This window comes from Phaseolus vulgaris, chromosome 4, assembly GCF_000499845.2.
Source record: "Phaseolus vulgaris cultivar G19833 chromosome 4, P. vulgaris v2.0, whole genome shotgun sequence".
NCBI lineage: Eukaryota > Viridiplantae > Streptophyta > Magnoliopsida > Fabales > Fabaceae > Phaseolus > Phaseolus vulgaris.
The window spans coordinates 37,569,650-37,589,284 of record NC_023756.2 but is presented as its reverse complement, the minus strand read 5'-3'; the positions used below and the strand labels follow the sequence as shown (position 1 = coordinate 37,589,284).

General features: G+C 34.6%; 1 protein-coding gene across 1 annotated transcript; it reads right to left on the bottom strand.

Moving 5' to 3' along the window:
• Positions 1 to 604: 604 nt before the first annotated feature.
• Positions 605 to 11,603, bottom strand: LOC137837578 (glutaminyl-peptide cyclotransferase-like). Its single transcript, XM_068646603.1, has 11 exons — positions 11,153 to 11,603; positions 10,121 to 10,177; positions 4,890 to 4,925; positions 4,226 to 4,290; positions 3,430 to 3,493; positions 2,714 to 2,831; positions 2,463 to 2,560; positions 2,242 to 2,312; positions 2,020 to 2,047; positions 1,754 to 1,808; positions 605 to 1,114 (listed from the first exon to the last, which is right to left on the bottom strand). Exons 1-11 carry the CDS (start codon positions 11,402 to 11,404, stop codon positions 999 to 1,001), a joined length of 960 nt encoding a protein of 319 aa, XP_068502704.1. The 5' UTR covers positions 11,405 to 11,603; the 3' UTR covers positions 605 to 998.
• Between the last annotated feature and the right edge of the window lie 8,032 nt (positions 11,604 to 19,635).

Below are 19,635 nucleotides of genomic sequence, written 5' to 3'. Positions count from 1 at the left end.
TTATCCCAAAATCGTATACGTGTCTTTTTGAAATATTTCTCTCCCAATAAAATATTTGCAATTCTTGTTTTGAAGATTAACAAAACAATAAAACAAATCAAATATTTCATTTGTCAAAATGCTTATCAAAAGAAAAAAAGAGAGAGATATTTAACAATAAACTGGGCTTTGAATGACCAAAATTAAATCAAGCCTTTAAAAGGCATAGGCCTTTTCGTCCTGCACCTTTGTAAAAAAGTTTAACTTACATAATTTAGAATTTGAAATATATTTTCTACATTCAAAAATAACTTCCAAACTCTATTCCAAATTCTACAAATACAGAATAAAATTTTGTAATACGAGTCAAAGTTTTCTAAAATATCTTCCGAATATAAAATTGTATTTAGAATTCTCCAATTCAAAATATAATTATATTTTGAATTATAAAAAATTTAGAATACAAAATTTACTAATTCAGAATGAACAATTTCAGTATTTCTAAAAAATATGGGAGTTCCAGAAGAAACTAGGAAGGTGCAGAAAGAATGTGCCTAAAGCATAAAACAACTGTCTTTTGAATTCTTATACATATCAAACAGCCAAAATAAGGTAAAAAAACATATCAAAAGAAAAACCTTATCAATCTGCTTAACTTGTGATGACACATCAAAACCTCCGAATATATCATTCTTTCTTTTGTTTTGGTTGTATTTCTATCCTTTTGCAATACACAAAACATCTCAAATTGCCTTTTCTATATCACTTTCCAGCTACTTACAAAAACAACCGTATCATACACAACGATTGATTGACCTCTCCCTTAGTGTACTACTTACACTAAAATTCTTTCCCTGCTACAGAAGAATGATACTATAAATGGTAATGAAGGAGGTAGCATTCTACCAACTGAATTGAAAATGATAATGTCACAATATATACCATTTCCAAAACTAAGTTCAGCTGGCGCATTCTCCCAAGTATATTTTAAAAGGTAAAGCAGAAACAGCTAAAATAAATCATGCAAATTTGAAAGGCCTACGCAAGCAAAGCTCCTCAATGATCCCTTCTTCAATTGGTTTCTTTACAGGAGAAACCTTTATTTCATACAGCTTTGGCCACAGTTTTCCAGTCACTGCAAGCACAAGAGAGGAAAGTAATCTTATTTGAGTTGTAAATGGAAAAAAGGGAAAAAGCAAAAACATTAACTTTCACTAATTGATGCATACTAGACAATTCTTAGATGGAAAAGAACATAAAATTTGACCTATTAACTAGAACATCACTTGTGTTGCAACGAAAAATTAAAACTAAAAATAAGTACAAATATAAAATGTTAAATTATTTATTTAATGGAGAAGATATTGTCATTAAAAAATCTAATGGAAAAAATGTGTATAAAAACAGACAAGAAATTAGATGGATTAAAACTGAACTTTAGATATTCTATAGATATTCTAGAGGAACAAAAAATATATTATACTCTTTCAGCTAATAACAAAAAATGTAAATTTAAAAACGTGTAGTTAGCATCTCTTTCAGCTCATAAAAAATTACAAAACCATGGTTTGGAACCTTTTCTAATTGAAATCCAAACCCGTACTAATAGGTGGATTTTGCGGAAAAATCACTTGCTTTGCATTGCATCATATGCCATGCCTAATAGTAGTAATAATAATTAAAAAGGAAAAAGTCTCAGATGGGTGAAATGGAAATAATATGCAGGAATGACAAATTTCAAATTGACAATTTAATTAATAAGACCAGAACTTACCAAAAATCCGCTTTTGTTCATCATCCCATGCTATCCCATTCAAAACATCAATATTCTAAAATAAAAAAGATCTATACATTAGTGCAACAGCTACTTCTAATGGCTATTTAATCTCAAAAGAGAAATTAAAGAAGATAGACAGTTTAAAGAGGGTTGTTTCTTTGCTGTTCTTAAATCATAGCTGAGCTATAAAAATGTAACATATATGCATTGAATAACAGGACAAAAATCTTATCTCCTGATAGCAAAAGGTACAGGCTCCTTACATTATTCCCAGCTTCCTTAAGTTCTTTCCTGCACATGATATAGATGAAATGTAACTTCATGCAACAAGTGGACAAAGATACTTATTAGAGTACACCACCAGTTTGACCAATTTGATGTCTACTAATCTTTGAGAACCAGCTTGGGATTCAATTCACATATCATATCATTAACATACACAATAGCACTAAGTAATTATTTTTCATACTAAGAAAGAAAGACACCTTAAATTTTGGAGAAGAACCCATCCAAGAACACTGCCATCATTGGGAGAGATTCTCGCAATGCAGTCAGTCTACACAAAAGAAGTGTTCAACTTCAAACAATTAGGCCTAATAAAGAATCTTGGGCCATAGACATCATGCATACATGGCAAAATTAGAAGTTTAAGGAAGCAAGAAATATATTTTCAACTCAAATCACAATTGATTACACAAAGATATACCATAAAAACATTTGCCCAAACTTCACCATTAATGTATTCCAATTCATTGAGATTGTGTACTTCATGACTCTTATAGTAGACAACTTGTTTTGATAAAGCTACAACAAAGAGGGCAATGTAAGTTCCATGAAAATGCAAGGCAAACAAAAAGTATTGTCATGTTTGAAAGATGAACACAAAACAGTCTAAGAAAGGGGTTTTGCACTTAATTGGTGAAAGGAAAGGAATATAACTTTATTAAGTGGACAAACCTTTAAGCGTTTGAGGATTAATTTGATACAATGTTGAACTGCCATCACTTCCAAACAAGACTTTTCCATCAGTTGCCAGACCCCAACCATCTTTCATATCATGATTAAATGTCCCTATCTACAGAAATTGTAAAAATATGCTATTTGAATCTGGCTAGCTATGGTAACAGGCAATTTGGGGCATTCATCCATCACTGATAGCATCTCAGGAAAAGTTATGAAACAACAAAAACAAGATTGATATTCACAAATTCCATGAAAACAACACCATGGGGACCAACTCGGTACAACACTGTTTAGATTACACCCAACCAGCTTGTATAACATTTGATTTTTTAATGAAACTAACCTACCAAGTTATAACATACATGTCTACCTCATATAGTAAGCTGAAGTCACTCATATTACCATGCAATCACTTAAATTACTTCTAGCATAAATGTTAAAAAAAATTCACATTGTAGCTGTCAAGAAGAAAATTAGTTTAATATAGCAATAAATTTAAAATGAAAATGGCATGTCAGATGATACAGTATAAACTTTCAGGTGAAATATTTATAAAATAATGCAGAATAAAAAAGAATGATTACAAATCTCCTATAGTTTTGATAATGCAGTCATTTTCCTCTAGAATCTAGTGGAATCAAAACATAGAATGATTCAGACAAGCAGACCAAGACAAAAGATTAAAAAAGGGGGAAGGTGAAGCAACAAACTTTGCTTAAATTTTTTGGGTCGTATATGAAACCAGCTTTCTGCAACCAAATTACTTGGAACAACCTACAAAAAGTGCGATGGATAAATATACTAGAATTAGTATAAACATCAAATGTCAGAGTGAAAATAACTTAATAATGTCTTAACCACAAGTGTTTATAGCCCAAAAAAACGTGTTAAGATAGAATTGAAGTAAATATCCCCTACCTACGACATCCACAAGCAATGAGAAAAATTGCATGGCATAAATGAGAAAACTTGGTAGGCACTATGCAGTTTTCATGTCTATCACAAAATACATGGTGTTTAAGAAGCATAAAAAAAGTCATATATTTTTAAAGGAAACATCCAGACAAGATTATATTCATCCAGAAACAATTCATAAAATATGTGGACATTTTCCCCTCTTTTTTTCCATCTCCTAGAACTCATTGGCAACAGAATCATTAAAACGCTAGTACTCTACATAAAAAGAAAGTGTGTGTGTGTGTGTGTGTGTATATATAAAAAAAAGAAAGGGTTTACACACGACAGGCATGTATAACATAAACAATGGCATCTCAACAAGTGGAAATACCAAAGTCCAATAATAATACAGAGCTAGCCCTGAAATAAAAAAAGAAAAGAAAAGAAAGATACATTCAAACAAACCATGAGGGCACATCAACCAAAACTCATGGAATTCTCCACTAGGAGAATCTGAAGCAAAAGTTTGCCTAGTATCAATCCAAATTTAGCTAATCTATCAGCACAACTAAAAACAAAGTAAAATGCAACAGAAATTGCCCTTCACACCTATTGTTGAGGAGAGTTAAACCTTCCCCAAATAAAGAACTGTCCATCTTCTGTATACCCTCCACCTGAACAAATAACAAGTCTACAAAATTTACAATAACTTCAATAGTGTCCTATACTTAAGAAATATAATGAGAATGCTATATTGATAAGAACAATAACATATATATTTTACCATGATTAATATGTCAAATATCCTTTCTTCATCAGAAAGGAAAGTATCAATTATCACCACAATTTTTGTGTTTTATGTCACAAGCACACTATAGTTTCTAAATCCTTGATGCCCAATTATAGTCATCTACTCCGAAGCCAACTGATGCATAATTTGTATAATATTTGTATTAGTTAATCCCTCTGAACTCTAGAAATGTACCTTATCCACATAACGTGTATCCCAAACCAACAGGTAAGTTACTAGAGTATATGTTTATCCTTCTTTTCATATGCTATAACAAGTGCAATATTTCTTGTCAAAGACTGACACTATGTCTCTCAACCCAAAATACAAGTAGACACACATAAGAACGTGTCTCATGCTGCACCACTGCATAGCCTGTTTTCTACGAGTTGTTATTCATAAAAATGTAGAGTAATTGGAAATTCAAATGAACTAGGCATTAGACCAAGTACATCAGAGTTCAAGAAATGGATTAATCTGTACCTTTCCAGTGCGAAGGGAAACTTTGCGGACAGAAGACTGAAACAAAGAAAGAATTGAAAGGTTAAAATGCAATATTTCAGAGTAAAAGCAATTTTTGTTGTATGTCTAGAAAACAAAGATTAGAATGTAATTAGAAAATAAACCTAATCATGATAAATTTTAGGACAAACAGAACTTGAAAAATTATTGGTCTTATCCAATAGATGGCAATTGTACTGTATTACTATTATCAGTTCTAATGCTGGGAACACCACCAACCACTGAGAGGTCTGTGCTTCAGTAACGAGTCATTAGTGTTAATCCTGTTAAGAGTAAGGATCCAGACAAAGGATTTGAGTCATTTGACCCCATGGGAAAGAATTTCCAGATGGTTTATAAATGAGAAATATCAAATGTCTCTACACACTACCAGGAGAATGAGTAACCAGCAAACATCAGACTAAAGAGTCGTTATGATTTTATCAGAATCTGAAGACAGATGAGCAAATTAAAAAAAGCAACAGAGACTCTACTCTAGTTCACTAACCTAACTAACATACACACAGAATGGTCAGATGTTCAATTTTATAATAATATTATCTGTTGCATAATCAGGAGAATTATGTTATAATTAAGTGCATATTCCATTTTATATTTATTAGGACAGATTTGTTAGTGATTTGATTTGTACAGCTTTAAACACCTATTATTTCTTGCTTTCATTACCTATTATTTCTTTCCTTAATTAGGTTGTAAAACAGTCTATAAATAGAGACTGTAATCACATTTGTAAGAGAGCTCAGAAATATATTTTATCTATTTCTTTCCACTTGGTACCAGAGCTCCTTATCTAGGAGACTCTGCTTCCGCAATTTTATTTTATTTTTAGCCTTCATTGTTGTGATCATTTTCCTTGACAGCCTTCATTGCTATAATCATTTTCCTTGGCAGCCTTCATTGCTGCAATTATTTTTTTTTTTTGGACAGCCTTCATTGCTGCAACTTTCTATTTTCCTTATCCTTTCTCCATTGACCACCACCACCACCTTGCACCATTGACCGTTACTGCCATCGCCATTGACCACCGCCGACCACCACCACCGCCGTCGCTCGCCGGAAACTGCACCACTCGCCGGAACTGCCACTGCTCGCCGGAAACCGCCGGCGGCCGCCGGAAACTGCCACCGGAAAATTTTTCCGGCGGAATTTTTTTTGTGTGTGAACAAGATCAAATTTTGCCAATCTGAAAAACTCAGTTGGTTTTGAACTCTCATGGACTCCCTTAGTAAGTCATCTAGCTATTGTTCCTTTACTATGAGTGGTAAGAGTTCTAGTTTTTTATCCTTTAATGCTTCTTGTACTGAAAATATCTGGATTATAGACTCTGGTGCTACTGATCATATGACACCTCATTCCTCTTCTTTTTCATCCTACACTACTTTATTCAGTAACCCATATATTAGTGTTGCTAATGGTTCCACTACCCCCATTAATGGTCGTGGTAACATTCACCTTCAACCTTCATTTCTTTTAAAAAATGTACTTCATGTTCCCAAACTATCCAATAACCTCTTGTCTATTCAAAAGATTACCCAAGATTTAAATTGTGCAGTGGTATTTTTCCCTTCCCATTGTGTTTTTCAGGATCTTGTCACAGGGAAGACTATTGGAATTGCTAAAGAGCAGGGCGGGTTATATTATTTACAGCATGAAGAAAGTAAAAAGTGTGCTAGACTACAGGCACACACTTCTAATCTTCAGCAAGGTCGTGAATCTTGGTCATCCTCTCAGATATGGCTTCAACACAGACGTCTTGGTCATCCTCCATTTAGTACCCTAAAGTCCTTATTTCCTGTTTTATTTACAAAAGTGTCTGCTGAGTCATTTCATTGTGATGTTTGTCAGTTTGCTAAACACCATCGGACAACTTTTCCTCCCAATGGTAATAAAAGTTCTAAACCTTTTGATCTTATTCATTCAGATGTATGGGGACCTTCACCTATTCCTAATATCTCGGGTGCAAAATGGTTTGTTTCATTTATTGATGATTGTACTTGGGTTACTTGGATATTCCTCATGAAAGATAAGTCTGAAGTTTTTCACTTGTTTGTAAAGTTTTACAGAATGATTCAAACACAATTTGAAAGTCCAATTGAGAGATTGCGTTCTGATAATGGAAGAGAATATGTGAACCAAAACCTTTCCAAGTTCCTTGAGAAAAATGAAGTTGTTCATGAATTAACCTGTGTGGACACTCCTCAACAAAATGGGGTTGCTAAAAGGAAAAATCGTCATCTCCTTGAGGTTACTCGAGCTTTACTTTTCCAAATATTTGTTCCTAGATCTTACTGGGGGAAGCAGTCCTGACTGCCACTTATTTGATTAATAGATTACCCTCTCGGGTTCTAGAGGGTGTTACTCCTATTCAGGTTATGACCACATTCTATCCTTCTATTCCCATGTTGAATAGTCTTCAGAATCGTGTCTTTGGTTGTCCTGCTTTTGTCCATGTTCATAGTCCTTAACAGGGTAAGTTAGATCCTCGTGCCATCAAATGTGTCTTCATCGGTTATGCCCCCAACAAAAAGGGGTACAAATGTTATCATCCTCAAAGTCGTAAAGTTTATATTTCCAAAGATGTCACCTTCCATGAAACAGAGTCTTTCTTTCCTAGTTCTCAGCTTCAGGGGGAGAGTATTCAAGAAGCAGAGGACCTTGAGTTGCCACCTTTTCCTTTGTTGCAGGATTTCGTTCTTAGGGAGGATGACAAAGACCCTGCATCAACATCATTACTAGAGAAGAATAATGAAGACAAATATTTTGGAAATCAATATCAGCGAAGGCAACAAGAACCCGTCCTGGTCGAACAGCAAATTCAATTGTCTGAACCGGAGGTAAGAACTCATACCAGTGAGACTCTTGAGGACACCTTAAATACTGCTTTTGAACCTAACCTAAATGATTTACCTATTGCCTTGAGAAAAGAAAAAAGATCTTGTGCCAAATATCCTATATCCCAATTTGTGTCTACAGAAAAACTTTCTATGCAGCACCAGAGTTTTCTTTCAGCTATTGATTCTATCAAAATCCCTACATCGGTACAAGAAGCCTTAAAAGATGAGAACTGGATTCGAGCCATGAATGAAGAAATGAGCGCATTAGAAAGGAATGAGACTTGGGAGATTGTAGAGAAACCAAAAGATAAGAAAGCAGTGGGTTGTAGGTGGATATACACAGTTAGGTATAAGTCTGATGGCACACTGGATTGGTATAAAGCAAGGTTGGTTGCAAAAGGGTACACTCAAACCTATGGGATCGATTATGAGGAGACTTTTGCTCCAGTGGCAAAAATGAATACTGTCAGGATTATTCTCTCCCTGGCAGCACACTTTGGTTGGGCAATGCATCAATTTGATGTTAAAAATGCCTTCTTGCATGGAAGCTTGGAGGAAGAAGTATACATGGAGATTTCCACCTGGTTATGGTATTGTTAATGAAGAGAATAAGGCGTGCAGACTTAAGAAGGCCCATATGGTCTTAAACAATCACCTCGTGCTTGGTTTGGAAGGTTTACTCAAACTATGGTATCTTTGGGGTACCGACAAAGCCAAGGTGACCATACTCTGTTTATAAAACATTCTCAGAATGGTAAACTCACTCTACTTTTGGTCTATGTAGATGATATGATTATTACAGGTGATGATGAGATTGAAAAACAAAATTTGAGGGAGAGACTAGCTGCTCAATTTGAAATGAAGGATCTTGGAAAGCTGAAGTACTTCCTTGGGATAGAGGTTGCTTACTCGAGACAGGGCATCTTTATTTCTCAAAGGAAATACATCCTTGATCTTCTCAAAGAGATTGGTAAGTTGGGTTGTAAGCCCACTGGAGTGCCAATAGAGCAAAATCATAGGATTGGGAATGATGAGGAAAACCCAAAAGTGGAGAAGACACAATATCAAAGACTTGTGGGAAAACTCATTTATCTTTCACACACTAGGCCAGATATAGCCTATGCAGTTAGTGTGGTTAGTCAATTTATGCATGATCCAAGAGAAAGACACTTGCAGGCAGTAGATAAAATTATTCAGTACTTAAAAGCCTCTCCAGAAAAAGGATTGTTATTCAAAAAGGGGGAAAACTTATCCATGAAAGTATATACTAATGCTGACTATGCAAGATCGATTGTTGATAGGAGATCCACCACAGGCTACTGCATGTTCTTAGGTGGAAATCTGGTGACATGGAGGAGCAAGAAGCAAAATGTAGTTGCAAGATCAAGTGCAGAGGCAGAATTTAGAGTCATGGCTCAAGGGGTGTGTGAACTCTTATGGATGAAGATCATACTTGATGACCTAAAAATAAAATATGAAGCTCCTATGGGTTTGGCGTGTGATAATAAGTCCGCTATCAGTATTGCACACAATCCGGTTCAACATGATCGAACAAAGCACGTAGAGATAGACCGACACTTTATTAAAGAGAAGTTGGATGATGGTCTTATAGGCACTGAGTACATCCCTTCAAGACTCCAATTGGCATATATGTTTACTAAGGGACTTCCCACAAAACAATTCGAAGATCTTACTTGCAAGTTGGGAATGATAGATATACATTCACCAACTTGAAGGGGAGTGCTGCATAATCAGGAGAATTATGTTATAATTAAGTGCATATTCCATTTTATATTTATTAGGACAGATTTGTTAGTGATTTGATTTGTACAGCTTTAAACACCCATTATTTCTTGCTTTCATTACCTATTATTTCTTTCCTTAATTAGGTTGTAAAACAGTCTATAAATAGAGACTGTAATCACATTTGTAAGAGAGCTCAAAAATATATTTCATCTATTTCTTTCCACTTTATCCATTCCAAACCAAATCTTATGATCGTTAAAGGGTGTCCTAGTGCACAAGTCTCCTATCATTGTTGAGTATGGGGAGGACCAGATGTGCAAAGTCACCCAACAGAAAGAGGTTGTTTATTTTGCAGAAACCCATGACCACCAGGTCATAAGGCAGCAACCTACAGCAGTGCCCCAAGATTAACCATCAAATAAATTAAATAACCATTTTGGAGCAAATTGAGGTACTGATGGCTGGTGAGAGAATTACAATTAAAAAATACACAATTTCTTATCCCACTGCAAATGTAAAGGAAAAGAGTGAGGCAAAAATCTAACTAAAAAAGGTCATTTAAGGAAACAGAGAGAAAGAAAAAGGAAATGTAGGAAAGATGAGTAATATTACCCTTCCATAAATACCAGTTGACTCAAATAAGGTGTCATTTCTATCATAAACTAGGCCCTGAAATCAAAACATGAGACAGCCATTTTTAAGTGACAACAAATAATACTCAAATCAACATCTTGCATTTCATTAACCAAACAGTGTCCACTTCAACTAATAATTTCACAAACTGTCTCCTCAGCATAAAGCTCAATATTCATTTTTACCAGGAAGACTTTGTGCTGCATATAATAGAGCATCCAAGAAAGTTCTTGCATAAAACACTGAATTTAGTCCTTCTTTAATATAATTTCTTATCTTCGTTTTGTGCAGAAGCCAACAGTTTCTTTGAAATTAACTAGAAACCCACTAGACTTACAAGTATCCCTTAAGGAACTTACGTTAAAATATCCCTTCTAGAGTCCTCGTAACAGCTTCTTTTTCCAACATTCTTCATAGAATAAATACATGATTTTCATAATAAGATATTTAACCAAGGGCTAATTTTTTCCAACAAATTTCTTACTTTTCTCAGCTAAAATACCTAGTTTTCTCATTGCATTCACTCTTTAAATTAGCTAACCTGAGAAATAACTATTTGAAAATAAAACTATAGAAGAAAACACAGTATAATCTTTACACGGTCATCCAATCATAGATTGCCATCCATGATAAAATTGTTGACTTATGTGACTATGAAGCAAAAGTTATATATATAAAGCAAGGTCTAGCCACATTTCTTGAGATTACCAAATATTACAGACTAGTTGTTGTAGTCGGAGAACCCAAGGCCTTATAAACCCCACACTAATGTGCAACTCAAGTCCCATACCCTACAATTCAATCCTAACTGTAGTGAACTGTTTTTAAAAACCTTGATCGTAAGTTCTAAATGATCAAACAGTACAACAATTTTTACACAGGAAATGTGGCAAAATTAAAGTTATCAGATTAAAGTGTCATGTTCATCTCTCAAAGAACTAATATGTATAGACAAACACACAAGTCATCAAATTGAACATTAACTCAAACAACGAAAAAAAAACGGTTGACCTGGGTGAAGGCCTCTGGATCATGAGGGAACACGTTGACGACAGTGATCGTTTCATAGGAAGGCCCGCTTCGGAACGCGCGCCACTTGTTCGACGAAAGGACCAAGAGAGCGATGACGGAGACAGTGAGGAAAACGGAGAGAACCACGGAGGGAGTGACGTAGGAGCGAGACTTGCGCCGCGGAGGAGCCGCAGCGGCCATGGGAGGGTTCTGCGACTCACGGAGTCTCCGCTTCAACGATTTGGTTCCCATGGAAGCAATGGTTCTTCATAGAAGAGACAGAGAGAGAGAGAGAGAGCGGCGCACGATAAGAGGGGTGGTCGTGGCAGGTCAGCAATGGTACTAACATGCGCCAGTAGTTTCTTTGTCTCTGTGTGTTGGAGTTGTAAGAACAAAGGCCAGTGACAGGTTTACCTTAAATCAGATCTGTCCATATTTGAACTGCCAAAGTGTTTTTTTTTCATATCTATCGGGCTTAATTATTTTTTCCCTAATTTTAGTTTTTGCTTTTAAATTTTAAACATTAATGTATATCTATAACATTAACAAGGGATATTCTTTTATTTAATGTAAATAAATTCTTACCATTTTACTTTTTGAGTAATATTTTTTTAAATTAAAATAACTACAGAGCGCATGTTTTTCCAATAATAATAATAATAACAAACCAAGTAGTTATTTGTTACTATCAGCAAATTTATTTATACGATTATATTGTATCTATACAAAATTATTATTTTCAATTTCAATTTTTATTTAAAAAAAATATGATTCATATATTCAAAATTATTATTTAAGTATTTATTATACATTTTTTTATCAGCAAATTTATTTACTATACATTTTAATTGTATTAAAATATAAACATATTTATTTATCATTTTTTAATGTATATATTGACTGTAACAGCTTGTAAAAAAAAAAAAAAACCCAGCAGACCCCCACCCCCCACCTCACGCACGTTTTCTCTTTTTCTCTCTCCCTTTTCAACTCTCTTCCTTCTCTCTTAATTTTCTCTCTCAATCTTCATCTATTTTAGAATCTGATCATACACACCGGGTCCCACGGTAGACACTCGGTATTGGATGTTAGAACTTATCCTGATCCTTTCTATTGGATTCGCTGGTAATCTTTGGATCAGGTGTTAGTCTCTGGTAGGGGCATACTTAATGAGTCTTTCGGAAGATAAAGTGGGATTGAAATGAAATCCAATGATTGTGATTGAAAAATAGATCCATGTGTGGTCTATATGATTGATGAAATTGATATTGAAATTTTACATGACAACATTTAAAGAAATGTTTATAAATGATTTGTTTGGTTGGTTCTTTTTACAATAATTATATATGATATGCATTTCTTTTCACTAGCTTACCCTTGCTTTTCTTGTTGTGTTTGAACTGTGATGACTGTACTACGTACACGAGCACATGATATTACAGGTGTCGGAGGGTTTGAAGAGCTTTAGGGTGTTGACTTTGAAACTTATATTGTAAATATTTATATTTCTATATGTCCTAATCATGTATTAGGAATGTTTTGAAAAACTCTAATTTTGTATAGAAATAAGTAGAATGTTTTAAATAGTTAGATGTATTTTCGGGGTGTTACATTTAATGGTATCAGAGCGGTTCATCCTTAGGATAACCTGAGGGTAGTGGATTTATTTTGTTTCTCCTGCGTGTAGATTTTTGTTTAAGTCTAGCCTCAAGACTTATTTAAAAGTTTCTAATAAGATGTTTGACAAAGTTGTTTTTCTTGAAATCTTGTTTGTGTTTGAGTCAAGTTAATTGTTATGAATAAAGATGAAAGTATTAAGAATGAAAAGAGTCTTGATACAATGGTGAGAGTGCACACTGATGACTGGATCGAGATTAGTTTCTATCTTAATCCTAAATAGTTAAAGTACATTTCAAAGATAAGTTTTGATTGGTTTTAACTTGTTTCGTATGATTATTTCTTTGCAGTTAATTTGTCTTAAAGTTGTAGTTGGAAAATTTTAATAATTTCCAACTCAATTCTTTATGTGCTTAGAAGATGGCACGTAGACCACCTACTCCTCCTCCACCAGTAGATATGCCCAACTTAGCACGGGCAATAGAGATGATGGCAACAGCCTTGCAACAACAGAGTGCTACTATGGCACAACAGCATCAGGCCGCCCTTCATCAATTAGAAACTACTAGATTAACAGCTGAAGCATCTCAGCTTCATCAACAACCCCATTCCTTTAGTCTGGAGGATTTTCTGAGACACAATCCACCCAAGTTTAATGGGAAGGTAAATCTAGATGAAGCAGACCAGTGGGTGAGAAACATAGAAAGAATCTTTGAAGCTACTCAATGCCCTGAAGAGAGAAAGTTGTCTTATGTTATCTATATGCTTATTGAAGAAGCTGAGTTTTGGTGGATAGGCATGAAGCAAATGATGGAAGACAAAGGAGAATATGCCATTTGGGAGAACTTCAAAGTAAGATTCCTAGAGGAATATTTTCCTGATAGTGTCAGATATGCAAAAGAAATTGAATTCATGCAGCTGGAACAAGGAAATCTTTCAGCCACTGAATATGCTACTAGGTTCAAACACCTAGCTAGATTCTACACCCAGACCATGATTGAGGCTTGGAGATGTAGAAAATTTGAGTTTGGGTTGAAGCAAGAGCTTAAAGAAGTGGAAATTCCTATGTCTATTAGAGATTTCCCTACTCTAGTGGAGAAAGCAAAAGTAGTGGAGAGTTTGAAAAGTAGTAGCAGACATGCTAAGCCTCAAGTGGGAGGGCCTTCTAAAAGCATGCCTAAATATGAAGATAGAAAGAAACCTTATTTCAGACCTCAATCTTATAGTAGTGGAAGACCCAGTTCTCAATCACCACCTAGTTTCAGATGTTTTAGATGCGGTGGGCCACATGTTGTTAGATTTTGCCCTCATCTAGTGTCAAATGTGACATGTGATAGATGTCATAGGTATGGTCATGCAACAAAAGATTGTCGTGTCCAATTGGGAGCTCCAAATTCTGGCGGAGTGCAACAAGTACAACAAAATAGTAATCAAAAACCCAAAGCTGCTGGCAGAGTATTTGCTATTAGTGGAGCTAAAGCTTCGCAGTTTGATAGCCTTGTTAGAGGTATTTGTTTTATCCTTGAAACACATTTATCTGTATTGTTTGATTATGGGGCAACCCATTCTTTTATATTTTTTGATTGTGCTAAGAAACTTAAGTTGCCAGTCCGAGAGTTAGAAATTGAGTTGGTGGTATCTACACCAACAAAGGTATTATAGTAACTTCTTCCATGTGTGCTGAGTGTCCAGTAATTATAGATGGGCGGAGATACAAAATCAACATGATTTGTATACCTCTAAAAGATTTGGTGGTTATATTAGGAATGGATTGGTTGTCTGCTAATCATATCCTTATAGATTGTGGTCGAAAGAAGTTAATTTTCCCTGGATTAGAAGGAATGCAGGTTATCTCAGCTCAACAACTTGAAAGAGAGATACAAGAAGGTGAAAAATGTTTTATGCTCTTGGCTTGTTCTATAGTTACAAATAAAGTACAAAAGGATATGTTTGTAGTTCAGGAGTTTATGGATGTATTTCCTTATGAGATTCCTGGACTTCCACCAAAGAGAGAGATAGAGTTTGCAATTGACTTAATTCCTGGAGCAGGCCCTATGTCAATTTCTCCATATCGAATGGCACCAGTGGAGTTAGCTGAATTGAAGAAACAACTAGAAGACTTATTGGAGAAACAATTCATTCAACCTAGTGTTTCTCCATGGGGAGCTCCAGTGCTATTAGTAAAGAAGAAGGATGGTTTGTCACGTCTATGCATAGATTACATACAATTAAACAAGTTAACAATAAAGAATAAATATCCTCTTCCTAGAATTGATGATCTAATGGATGAGTTGCATGGGGCAATTGTCTTTTCTAAGATAGATCCGCGCTCAGGTTATTACCAAATTTTAGTGAAAGCGGAAGATGTTCAAAAGACTGTTTTTAGATCAAGGTATGGTCACTATGAATTTCTGGTTATGCCATTTGGTGTGACCAATGCTCCAGCTATTTTCATGGATTATATGAATCGGATATTCAGACCTTTTTCTTGATAAGTTTATGGTAGTGTTCATAGATGATATCTTGATCTATTCTCGTTCAAGGGAAGAACATGCAGAACATCTTAGAAACGTCCTGAACATTTTGAGAGAAAAACAGTTATATGTTAAACTTTCAAAATGTGACTTTTGGATGTCAGAAATACAATTTTTAGGACATCATTTCTGCACAGGGAATCTCAAAAGATCCTTCTAAAGTGGAGGTTGTACTTCAGTGGGAGCGTCCTAAAACTGTTACAGAAATTAAAAACTTTGTAGGGTTAGCAGGATATTACAGGAGATTTATAGAAGGTTTTTCTTAAATAGTGGCTCCTTTGACCCAATTGACTAGAAAGAATCATCCTTTTACATGGACTGAACAATGTGAGAGAAACTTTGAAGAGTTGAAAAGAAGGTTGACTAATGCTCCTATATTGACAATCCCTGCTACCAATCAGTCTTTTGAAGTTTTTTGTGATGCTTCCTATCAGTGATTAGGTTGTGTTCTAATGCAGAATAAGAAAGTTGTTGCCTACGCTTCTCGTTAGTTAAAGGTGCATGAAAGAAATTATCCAACTCATGATCTAGAATTGGTAGCAGTTGTCTTTGCTTTAAAAATATGGAGACATTTTCTTTACGGAGTTAGTTTTAATGTGTTCAGTGATCATAAAAGCTTGAAGTATTTGTTTGATCAGAAGGAGTTAAATATGAGGCAGAGGAGATGGATTGAATTTTTAAAAGACTATGATTTTCAGATAATATATCATCCTAGGAAGGCAAAAGTTGTTGCAGATGCGTTGAGTCGTAAAAAAATACAAATGTCGTCGCTTATGATTAGAGAGCTAGCATTGATCGAAGATTTCAGGACTATGAATTTGGAGGTTTACATGTCTTCAAATTGCATTAGTTGTAATACACTTGTTATAACTAATGAATTTCTGGAGAAGGTGGAGGAGAAGCAGTTGGAAGATTCAAAATTGAAGAACTGCATGGGCTTATTAAATACTGACAAAGCTAAAGACTTCTCTTTAGGAGTTGACGGTATTTTAAGATTCAAAAATAGAATATGCATACCAGAGGATAATGAACTAAAGCAAACAGTGTTATCTGAAGGTCATAAAAGCAAATTCGGTTTACATCCAGGGATGACCAAGATGTATCAAGATCTCAAGAAATCTTATTGGTGGCATGGCATGAAGAATGATGTAGCCAAGTTTGTAGTTGCTTGCTTGACTTGTCAGAAATCAAAGATTGAACATCAATGACCTGAAGGCATGATAACTCAGTTAGACATTCCAGTGTGGAGGTGGGATAGTATCTCAATGGATTTTTTTACCCACTTACCACGTACTTTGAGGAAGCATGACTTTGTTTGGGTCATAGTGGACAGGCTGACAAAGACGACACACTTCCTACCTATAGACTTTACATAGATGAAATAGTCAGATTGCATGGTGTACCCTCCAACATAGTTTCAGATAGAGATCCTAGATTCACCTCCAGATTCTGGCAAACACTTCAAGAAGCTTTGGGGACTAAACTCAGACTTAGTTCAGCATACCATCCTCAAACTGATGGACAATCAGAGAGAACTATCCAGTCCTTAGAGGATTTGCTTAGGACTTGTGTGTTAGATCATTTGGGCAGTTGGGATGAAATTCTACCTTTGGTAGAGTTCACTTACAATAACAGTTACCAAGCTAGCATAGAAATGGCTTCTTTCGAGGCATTGTATGGAAGGAAGTGCAGGACACCTTTGTGCTGGTTTCAGGATGGTGAAAGTGTGTTAATTGGATCAGAATTAATACAACAAACCAATAAGAAAGTCAAAATGATTCAGGAAAGATTGAAAACATCTCTCAACAGGCAAAAATCTTATGCAGATCAAAGAAGAAGACCTTTAGAATTCTCTACGGGTGAGCATGTCTTTTGAGAGTTACACCGTTCACTAGTGTAGGAAGAGCACTCAAATCCAAGAAATTGACTCCTAAGTTCATAGGACCTTACTAAATTCTCCGGAGAATAGGCACTATGGCTTATGAAATTGCTTTGCCTCTTTCTTTAGCTAACATTCACAATATTTTCCATGTATCCCAGCTAAGAAAGTATGTATCTGATCCTAGCCACATTCTAGAGTCTGATTCCATCCAGGTGAAAGAAAATCTGTCATTTGAAGTGAAGCCAATAAGAATTTTAGATTCACAAGTGAAACAACTTCGTGGAAGAAGTATTCCCATGGTGAAAGTATTGTGGGATCTCATCTCTGGAGATTCCACTTGGGAAATTGAAGAGGAGATGCGAGCATCATACCCTAATCTCTTTCTTGGTAAGTTCATTTTCGAGGAAGAAAATTTTTGTAGTTGGAGATAATGTAACAGCTTGTAAAAAAAAAAAAAAAAGCAGACCCCCACCCCCCACCTCACGCACGTTTTCTCTTTTTCTCTCTCCCTCTTCAACTCTCTTCCTTCTCTCTTAATTTTCTCTCCCAATCTTCATCTATTTTAGAATCTGATCGTACCACGCTGTAGCTGAGGAGTTAAGGAACATTTCTACCCAATCAGATTTTCAAACAGAGTAAGTTCATTTTTACTCTAAATATCTTTTGTTCTCTGTTTTTCCTTAGGATTTAGTCATCAATCTTGGTGGGGTCAGTTGAGAAGTTTAATCCTCTCAACTTATTCTATTATATACTGAATTTTTGTTCTGTTTGGATAACTTGCATTAGGCCCGTAAATCTTGAAGTTTATCCAGACGGTGGGGAACAAAATTCTAGAAGTTGCTTGGAAAGCAAGCAATTGAGGTAAGGGAAGCTAAATTTAATTTTTTTATAGCACCCTAGGATAGAAGATCTGAATGCGGAAGGGACGTGGTCCCAATATTGAATTTCTCTTGCATGGGTGTTATTTGTTTATATATTGTGTGTTTGTTTATATATTATTTAAACTTTATAAATATTATATTTGATAGTTTGAGAGTTAAATATTGTTTTTGATGTTGGAAAAGTTCTGGAATGATATGAATTTTTAAATTATGTGATTGAATGATATGTATTATATACGAATGATGTAAATTGTATGAAAGTGATGTCATACATTTGGGATAATGTATGAGTTGTTGTTTGATGGTACGTTAAGTATGAAAAGCCTATGTTTAACGGAGATCATCTGGCTTCACTAATGATCTAAGTCATGTAGACTAAGATTATTAGGTGGTGAGAAGCTGAGAGGGAGTTCATACACACCGGGTCCCACTGTAAACAATCGGTATTGGATGTTTGAACTTACCTTGATCCTTTCTATTGGATTCGCTAGTAATCTTTAGATCAGGTGTTAGTCTCTGGTAGGGGCATACTTAATGAGTCTTCCGGAAGGTCAAGTGGGATTGAAATGAAATCCAATGATTGTGATTGAAAAATAGATCCATGTGTGGTCTATATGATTGATGAAATTGATATTGAAATTTTACATGACAACATTTAAAGAAATGTTTATAAATGATTTGTTTGGTTGGTTCTTTTTGCAAGAATTAGATATGATATGCATTTCTTTTCACTAGCTTACCCTTGCTTTTCTTGTTGTGTTTGAACTGCGATGACTGTACTACGTACACGAACAGATGATATTATTTGAAACTTATATTGTAAATATTTATATTTCTATATATCATAATCATGTATTATGAATGTTTTGAAAAACTCTAATTTTGTATAGAAATACGTAGAACGTTTTAAATAGTTAAATGTATTTTCGGAGTGTTACATTGACTAAAATACTAATGACTTAAAATTGGACTTAAAAAAAATCTTATTATAACAAAAGATAACTTATTAATAGCATAAATACATTTATGAGAGCTTTTCAAAATTATTATATTAATCTGCAACTGAATGAACTGAATTTTGTTTTGAGGAGGATGATGTTAAAGTTATCGTGGATAAAATTGAAAAAGATGAAAAATAAAGAAAAGAAAAACATTTACAAATAGAAAAATGTTTCTTTTGATCCCATATAATAAGATAAAACATTCTCAGCTTGCGACGTATTTTAATAATATAATAATTTATATTAAAATATAAAAAATATAATTAAAATAATAATATAATGAGATATAATGTGGGAATAATTTTTTGTTGGACGCGCTAAAAGCACCCTTGCAAATATGATTCTAAAATAATGAAATTATCTATAGTTTCTCATGCAGTGCATAAGTTCCTAGTTAGCAATTTCCACAATAATATTAACCTATAACAATTTCCACAATAATATTAATCTATAGAACTTTGAGAATAACTATATAAAGAAGAGCTTTATCAGCTTTTTCATAATTTTTTATTTTTACTGTAATTCTTTTGTTTTGCTTTCTCTATTGTTTTCTTTATAATTTCCCAGG